Source organism: Austrofundulus limnaeus, unplaced genomic scaffold, assembly GCF_001266775.1.
Source record: "Austrofundulus limnaeus strain Quisiro unplaced genomic scaffold, Austrofundulus_limnaeus-1.0 Scaffold215, whole genome shotgun sequence".
Lineage (NCBI taxonomy): Eukaryota > Metazoa > Chordata > Actinopteri > Cyprinodontiformes > Rivulidae > Austrofundulus > Austrofundulus limnaeus.
The window spans coordinates 176,744-186,197 of NW_013952617.1; the positions used below are offsets into that span (position 1 = coordinate 176,744).

At 39.5% G+C, this 9,454-nt stretch overlaps 1 protein-coding gene across 2 annotated transcripts in view; it reads right to left on the bottom strand.

Moving 5' to 3' along the window:
- The window catches only part of LOC106525148 (delphilin), a 37,855-nt gene that overhangs the window by 22,292 nt on the left and 6,109 nt on the right, over window positions 1-9,454 (bottom strand). For both annotated transcript variants that reach the window (XM_014019273.1, XM_014019272.1), the window contains exons 3-5: window positions 8,119-8,188; window positions 866-1,015; window positions 612-767 (exon numbers count right to left, since the gene is read on the bottom strand). In XM_014019273.1, coding sequence (XP_013874727.1) covers window positions 612-767; window positions 866-1,015; window positions 8,119-8,188 — 376 coding nt within the window. The remainder of the gene's footprint in view (window positions 1-611; window positions 768-865; window positions 1,016-8,118; window positions 8,189-9,454) is intronic.

The window sequence follows — 9,454 nt, forward strand, 5'->3', positions numbered from 1 at the left end:
GTTTATTACAGCGTAGACCAAAGCTGAGTGACGAGCGCGCCCAAAAATTTAGCAGAATCTGCAACTGTGTTTTATAATGTTTTGAACTTTTAAAATACTGCATGATAGAACCAGAAGCTGCTCTTCATATTAATGACAAACTTTGGCCTTTTTTTTGGCCTCCATACATTTTTGCTTCTACTTTTCATTTAAAATAAGTTTCCATTATCAACAGGTATCTAAGTTTCTTGTTCTACACATTAAAAAAGTTGTTAAACATCTGAGTGGCGCACTACCACTACTAGTGGTGAGAAAGTGTATTGCACCTTATTCAAAATCAATGCGGTCCCACGGCCCTCTGTGGCCCAAAGTTAAAAACTGTTGTTCTTTTGAGGCCCTCAAGGTGGCGCTCACGGCCCACAATTGGGCCGCAGCCCATAGGTTAAGAATCTCTGCTTTAAGGTGATATTTCAGATATTTTATTGAAAGATAAAGGTATAGATAAGGTATTTATTCATTATATTTTGGTTTAACAAATATGTATTTCTCCACATACCACTTGGTGACTTCATCCTTTGATGTGACGGGTCACAATGAAAGCTTTCTGCATGTTTGTCTGTCCACCTGCTCACCTGTGCTGGAAGAAGGTCTCCAAGGCCTTGCAGACGGTGTATCTCTCCTGGATGGTGAGCAGATGCTCCAGCTGCTGGCTGAAGGTTCTCCCGTGAACTTTAATGCTTGGAGGAAGGATCTCTGCCACCCACTGGAGAGAGCTGAGGGCTGGAGATCTGTACAGCACGTACAAAGGTCAGGTGGCATCTTTTTATTCCTCTTAAAGTGTTTTTAAAATCTGTATTTTCCCCAGTCTGTAATATTTTGCATTCACCTTGAGCGTGGTAGTGCAGTGGGAGCCAGACTTGAGGATTCATCTCCGTCAGTTTGGTCTGAGAAGTCAGATGGCCCCTCCTCCAACACCAGAGTGGGCATGGCCCCGCTGCCCTGCAGCATTGACACCACCTTCTCATGGGAACAGTTCCTGTAGAAAATAAACACATAAAACTAATTCAGGCCTGGCATTCCTTCACAGAGCGTGAAATGCTCGCTGCCTTTTATGCCAGAGAGTTGAAGCAAACCTTGGAAATGATGTCATCTCGTATCGTGAGATGAGTTAGTGCTCAAAGTGTGTGTTGAGTGTGACTCTCTGCACGTCAGATTTTACCTCAATATGTGACCCATCATATTGAAATGAGGATTAAGTCAAATTTGGTCAAAATGACCTAATTACATTTTCAGATTCCTGGCTTTAAAAGCTACATTTTGATACCTGGATCATCCTGATATCTTAATCTTATCCAGAGATATGACTTTATTTGTCTTGTTGGTTACGATAATGCATTACTGTTTGGTCTGAATCCGAAATTTATGTAAATTTATTGAGGAATTTTTGATGTCAATATAGAGACAAAATTTCAAATAGTATTTCAACATTGAGATTTCGCAGTTGGAAATAAACAAAAACATTGCTAGCTCACAGGGAAAAAAAAAATCAAAATTTTAAGGCGCTTTTCCTCAAAATAAGTTTTTTTTTGTTGCTACTGCTCAAAATAATGGTTCAAAAAATTTTTAGGATTATATTTCATACAGTTCATTCAAACGATACATTAATAGAGCATTAATTTGTTATATTTTGACAAAATGCAATTTTTGCACGTTTAAATCAAAACCCTATATCTGCTTATTTCTCTACATTCCACTTTTGGACTTAATCCCCGTTTCGATGTGATGGGACACATATCTGTCGATTTGACTGAATTCTAGTCATTTCTGTGTTTGCTAAGGTTGAACTGCTGTGGCAACCATCTTCAGCTGGGGTGACTTCTGATTTATAACAGTTGTAAATGTGCATCTTATAATGAACGTTTTTGAAAATTTAATAAAATATTTGTCTGGCAGTTGGTGAAATGTTTTGCTAACACAACAAACACACGAGGAAAATCATTACTAGTACGGAAAATTGAATCTAAGACGGACGGAAAGAACAACTGGAGGCTTGAAGGCTTTTAGATTTTAAAGCCTAAGTGTTTGAGAGCAGACGTTTTCACAGCAGGGGGGATTATTGGTCTTTGGTTTCCACTTAGAGAAGTCCAGCTGTGGAACCTGCAGGCTTTCTGCTACTTGAAGGAAGTGAACCACWGTCAGGATAAACAGGAAAACTCAAATACCTGCAGTGTTGTATAAAGTACTTCAAAGTGATACTTGAGTAAAAGTACAAGTATCTTATCATAAAAAYACTTTGGTAAAAGTTAAAGTCTCCTCTAAAAATATTACTTGCGTAAAAGTCTTAAAGTATCTGATATTTTTTGTACTTAAATATCAAAAGTAAATTTCTGACACAAAATCTACTTAAGTATTAAAAGTAAAAGTACTGAGTTAAAAGTGAGCAGTTAGATTTTCCAAAATGACATTTATTAGGGGGTGACTTCTCCAAAAAATATTTTTTCTAACAGCGTGCAGCTGTGATGGGTTGTGTACAAGCTAATAGGATGTCATAATTTTAAATATTTATACTTCTCATCCAACCACAATTAAATTCACTCTATCCTGGAGACACAATTTATCAGGGTAGTAATTTTTTAAGTAATAACTCAGAATAAAATAGGAGTAACGACTTTCTACTTGTATAAATGTAGTGAGTAGAAAGTACAGATAATTGTGTAAAAATGTAAGGAGTAAAAGTAAAAAGTACGCTGACAAATAATTACTCAAGTAACCAAAATTTCTAAAGTACAGTAACAAAGTATTTGTAATTAGTTACTTTACAACTCTGTATACCTGCAGCCTGTCACAAACATACAATCTGTCTTCAAAGCTACAAAAACTAACACAAAACAGTCATTTACTCCCTCTTTGCTGGACTTTTTCTCCTTTCTTAAAACCCCACAGGACTCTGGGCTGTTTTTATTTTTATTCCTCCTCTCTGGTGAACAACACCCACTGTTTCCCTGATCACCTGTTAACTTCTGCAGCAGTGTTATCACAGAGCGGGGGCAAAATTATACAGCGCCACTCAAACCAGCCCAACCAGCAGCCATGGGAACAGCTAGCCATTACCGAGGTGGTCGGACGAGGAACACCGTTTCTTCACGWAGCATTGGAAACAATAAAAACGTATATACTGACTTATGAGTTGTGTGTGAGATCAAACGAGATTTATCTGATCGTGATGTCTTCTCCTCCCTCCCACTCTTACTTGGCTGAAGAAGCTGAAGGTCTAGAAAATGTAAAGTTCACAGAAGGACTGTTTTGACTCCCACAAGAGGAGTCGGTTTATGTAAAGGCTTGGATCACGTGCATCCTCCCATGTAGGCTGTAACTTCTCAGACCCACGTGTCAAGCTTGGTTCGATTCAAAGCAAACATGTTTACTACAAGTTGTAGCCCTTACAGGTAACTGAACATAAAGTAGGGAGGCAGCCTCTAGGTCTGAAAACCAAAGCCAAATCAAAAGGTACGTGCACAGTTGCCAACTCCTCAGTGAGAAAAGTTGCTGTTGGCTGTCCTAAAAGCTGCTAGAAGTTGCTGATGTCATCATCTAATTTGCACATTTGGACGTTTACCTGTGTGTTCAAGGCTGTAGGAGAGATGTACAGATATAAATCAAAGTTAAAGAGGAAAAAGTAAGTAAAAACACTAAATATGTTCAGAACTGCAAATGAACATAAATAATTTCATGACTTTAAAGGGATCCATGATTAGTTGTAACATTAGACTWTATTTGATAAACATATGTTTTAACTGTAAAATAAAGACTGTAAAAATACTGTAGGCTGTTTAGATTTGTAAATTTTTAAAGATATATTTTAACGTGGACGGGGCCATTTTATTTACATGCAAAGCATTCTGGGTAAATGATGGCGTAGATAGGTCCTTGGTGCGAGGCTGCTATGGTGAGCTATATCCACCCTGAAGGTTAATCTTGGACAATATCTGATGATCGACTCTTTTAAATGAAACCAGAGAGCGTTGACAGAGAGGAGAAGGTAGAAATGACTCAGCCTGTAACTGAAAATATGGATGGAGGACAACAGAGCTGCTTCATGGAAGAAGAACCTCAGCTTAGCCTGTTAGCTTTAGCTTTATTGCCGATGCTATATTGCCGCATATGTATTAGCTCGGCGTTAGCACGACACTCTAACAAGCTAAACTGTTGTCCTCCATCCATATTTTCAGTTAGAGTCATTTCTACCTTCTCCTCTCTGTCAACGCTCTCTGGTTTCATTTAAAAGAGTCGATCATCAGATATTGTCCAAGATTAACCTTCAGGGTGGATATAACTCGCTAGCAGCCTCGCACCAAGGACCTATCTACGCCATCATTTACCCAGAATGCTTTGTGTGTAAATAAAATGGCTCCGTCCGTGTAATATATTTTTAAAAATGTAGTTTAAAAATTATAAAAACTAAACAGCCTACGGTATTTTTACAGTCTTTATTTTACAGTTAAAATAAATGTTTATCAAATAAAGTCTAATATTATAACTAATCGTGGATCCCTTTAATAATTAGATCCACATTACGTAAACACGTTTTGTGAGAATATCAAATTTAACCAACATCCTGTTAGATGTCAACGAGGCACACAGGGAGGCTGTGGGTCAAATGCAGTYGGGTTCAGAGATTTATTTTGGTGCGACAGTGTCAGGGGAAAAAAACATCACAGTAAAAATTACATCCTGCTTTGTAAACCAGGGTGGGAGCAGCAGCAGCTTTGCACATGTCTGACAGTTTGAAGCCGTCTCCTCTCGGCTGGCTGCAGCCGGGTTTGCTGCATGAGGGTTCAGTGAGTCTGACCACTTGTTGTCACTGATTTGGGAAAGGAGCTGAGAAAAGTGTTGTCGCTAAAGTCTCGAAAAATCTCCAGTAACATCGTAAAAAGTCAGTGGATTTGTTGCTGGTTGCTCTTTGGAAAAAAGTTATAAGAGAGGTCTGAAGGCTCTCTAAATTTAGCCACTAAGTTAGCAACACAAATTTTATTATTATTATTATTTTTTGTAGAGCCTTCTTTCAAAAAAGATACTGAAGTAATTAAAACATATTGGTAGAATAGTTTTGCTTGTAACCTCTCTGGTTTTTACTAACAGATAGATGTAAAATCAACTAATTGCCACAGTGCTGCTGCTGGATGTTTCCTTATTTCATTATCCTTTTTTATTTTATATAATGAGGTATGTTTGTACAAAAAAATCTGAAAGTAGAACTCGAGGTTTGAACACTGTTATGTAAAAGTAGGAAACAACGTTGCAAGCATAATTGAAGCCTCCTGCTGGAGATTTCACGAATCCTGTGTTGTCAACTTAGTGATGTTTTGTGAGATTTAGCAAGTTTTCAGAACCCGCTAACTATTTTTTTCTCTTGTCCACCGTATGTGCCTCTGTGATATTTAACAGTCTGTGGATTAAATTGGATATTCTCACAAATTAGATTTAGACAAAGCATTAAAGTCATGACATCATTTCATTAAGTTTATTTGCAGTTCAAAATATACTTTGAGTGTTTTCACTCACTTTTTTCTCTTTAACGTGGTATGTTCTTTTATAGAAATACATCAGTCCTACAGCTTAGATCACAATTATTGACAAATGTCCAAATATGTAAATTATATGTTTTTTCACAATTCTCAGGACAGCCAATGGTGAAATATCTTACTGTGGGGTTGGCAACAGTGGGCACTTTAATGAAATGAATAACATTACATGAAACATCACGTGAGGTGTCACACTGTGTTAGTATTTACACCCAATGGCCACTTATCAGGTACACCTGTCCAACCGCTCATTAACACAAATGTCGAATCAGCCAATCACATGGCAACAACTCAATGCATGTTGACATGTAGATATGGCCAAAACAATCTGCTGCAGTTCAAACCAGCATCAGAATGGGGAAGAAAGGTGATTTAAGGGACTTTGAACATGACATGGTTGTTGGTGCCAGACAGGCTGGTGTGAGTATTTCAGAAACTGCTGATCTACTGGGATTTTCACCCAGAACCATCTCTAGGGTTTACAGAGAATGGTCCTAAAAAGAGAAAATATCCAGTGAGCGGCAGTCCTGTGGACACAAATGTCTTAATGATGCCAGAGGTCAGAGGAGAATGGCCAGACTGGTTCAAGCTGATAGAACAGCAACAGTAACTCAAATAACCACTCATTACAACCGAGGTCTGCAGAAGAGCATCTCTGAACGTCCATCCATCCATTTTCTGTACACGCTTCTTCCTTTTCAGGGTTGCGTCGGTCACTGGTGCCCATATCCAGCAGTCACAGTGCGAGGGGCGGGGTACACCCTGGACAGGTCGCAAGTCCATCACAGGGCCACACATAGAGACAAACGAGACAAACAACCATTCACTCTCTCACTCACACCTAGGGACAATTTAGAGTTATCAATTAACCTAACAGTCATGTTTTTGGTCTGTGGGAGGAAGCCGGAGTACCCAGAGAGAACCCATGCATGCATGGACAGAACATGCAAAACCCAGAAAGGTCTCCCGACCGGGATTTGAACCGGTGACTTTCTTGCTGAGAGGCATCAGCTCTACCAACTGAGCCACCGTGCCGCCCATCTCTAAACGTACAACACATCAAAATATAAGGCGGATGGGTTAAAGCAGCAGAAGACCACAACGGGTACCACTTGTGTCTGCTAAGAACAGGAAACTGAGGCTACAATTCACACAGGCTCACCAAAACTGGACAAGAGAAGATTGGAAAAACGTTGCCTGGTCTGATGGGTCTTGATTTCTGCTGCGATATTCAGATGGTAGGGTCAGAATTTGGCGTTGACAACATGAAAGCATGGATCCATCCTGTCTTATATCAACAGTTCAGGCTGATGGTGGTGGTGCAATGGTGTGGGGGATATTTTCCACACTTTGGGCCCATTAGTACCAACTGAGCATTGTGTCAACGCCAAAGCCTACCTGAGTATTGTTGCTGACCCTTTATGACCAGAGTGTACCAATGTTCTGATGGCTACTTCCAGCAGGATAACACACCATGTCATTTAGCCTGAATCATCTCAGACTGGTTTCATGAACACGACAATGAGTTCACTGTACTCGAATGGCCTCAAGTCACCAGATCTCAATCCAACAGAGCATCTTTGGGATGTGGTGGAACAGGAGATGTGCAGCGTAGATGGGCAGCCAACAAACCTGCAGCAACTGTGTGATGCTGTCATGTCAATTTGGACCAGATTCTCTGAGGAATGTTTCCAGTACCTTTTTGAATCTATGACACGAAGGGTTAAGGCAGTTCTGAAGGCAAAACAGGGTCCAACTCGGTACTAGCAACGTGTACCTAATAAAGTGGCCAGTGAGTGTATATGTTGACTCTCGGCTACCGCCACACCAAATTTGGAAAGATTGCCAAAATAACTCCTGAGTTATATCCTTCAAAAAACTAGCTAMAACTCAAGACAGTTTTACGAATATCGAGCTAAAATTTGGTGTGATAGTAGCTGAAAATCACCTCCAACCTACTGTCCAAGAATTAACGGACTGGGTCCCCTTGGGTCCATTTTCAGAAAAACACAATATGACTTCGACATTGCTGATGACCTTTGAATCTACATCGCTAATCTAACAAACAACCACGCATCTTCTGAGGCCCCAGAAACTCAAAAACATCCTCAATCTGAGCAAGACCAAAACAAGATTACAACAATGAATTAACCGATACAAACAGCCTCATTGGTTCATTAAAATTTGATTGTTCTTCTGTTTTTGGACGTGGCGTTTCTGTGATGTGACACAAAGGACGGCGCTAAAAGGACCGAAGCTGAAGTGAAAACAAATCCTAAACTATTTGTGGACGTTTAGCTCATGTCTGAGTCAGAGAGCTAACAAAAAAAGGGAACAAACTGTTTTCTAAGCTCAGAACTGTAAGTTATAGTGGAGTGGATTATTTGGCCCTGAAAGCTGTTTTTTCACACTGAGTCATTACAAGTGGTAGCAGATGGCTTCTGCTTGAAAAGAAAAAAAAAACAGCATCTAAATATACAGCAAAGTTCAAGAATTTTACATCAGACAAAAGCAAACTACTACTACTACTACTACCGATGATGATGATGATGCTAACCTCATGTCCAGTCCGTTGAGGAAAAGGATGCGGTCGCCTGGTTTCAGTCCACATTCCTCAGCAGGCGTATCTGCAAGAACAAATAAACAGCAAACATCAATCAGAGACTGAAAATGGATTCAGTCAGAGCTAAAAGAGGTGATGGGAACAGAGAGACTCGGCGTGACTAACGTGACGCTGTCAGTCTCTGTGTGAGAGCCAACAAAGCCCATCAATACGGGGATGAGCTCCATGCTGAATCGAGTTACGTAAGGAAACAGTGCTGTCAAAACAAACCCTGCTGGAATCTGTTTCCATCACCTCCTCAACCATCAGCTTTAAAATGCACTGACAACTTTATATTTTCTAATTTCAGGGACTTTAAAGAAATCATTTATTATTATTTTTTTAGTTTTTGTTTTGTCTTTTCTGGTAATCAGTAAAGAGCTGGTGTTCAGCTCACGATGAGAGACAAGCTATCCATCCACCCACCCCCACCATCTCCCCACTTCTGCCTCCATCAGGCCCACTGAGTCAGGCCGCTCCAGCACATGTTGGTGGGTGATGATGGTGGGCGAGCGCAGCAGCGCCGTCATCGTCGGATACAAACACGAGCACAGTACAAAGACGCTGCAGGCGCCTCCCCTTTCCATCAAGGAATCTGGCAGATTTCTGCACCGGCGGCTTTGTTTTCCAGCCTCTGGTCTGCTGCTTTTGTTTCAGTGAGCAGGAACAGTCAATTACAACAAAACTACAGGAAGAACGCACTGACACAGTGTTTTTAGCTTCAAGCAGAGCAGAGCTGTAAAGTAACTAAGTACAAATACTTTGCTACTGTACTTAAGTAGAATTTTTGGGTATCTGTACTTTACTTGAGTAATTATTTTTCAACCTACTTTTTACTTCTATTTCTTACACAATTATCTGTACTTTTTACTCCTTACATTAAAAAAGGCAAGAAATAGAAAGTCGTTACTTTTGTTTCATTTTTGCTTGTTTTTATTCCAGCTTGTTAATGTAAAAAATAAATACTTTCCATTTAAACTGTGCCTCCTAGATAGAGTGAATTTAACTGTGGTTGAATGAGAAGTATGAATATATAAAACTCTGATAGCGTTATTAGTTTGTACACAAACAAATCATGTCACTCCAGCAGGACATAATCATTCAAATAAAAGGACTGTACTTAAAAAGTATTTGTATTTCATGAATTATATTATTACATTTGGCCGCAGCCCTCAGATAGATTTTCATTTTGGGGAAAATGTTTGTGCAGCCTTGATATATGTATATAAACTGAAACAGCTGGACTAGTGCATCCTAAATTTAACATAAATTCATTATTTTAATACAATAC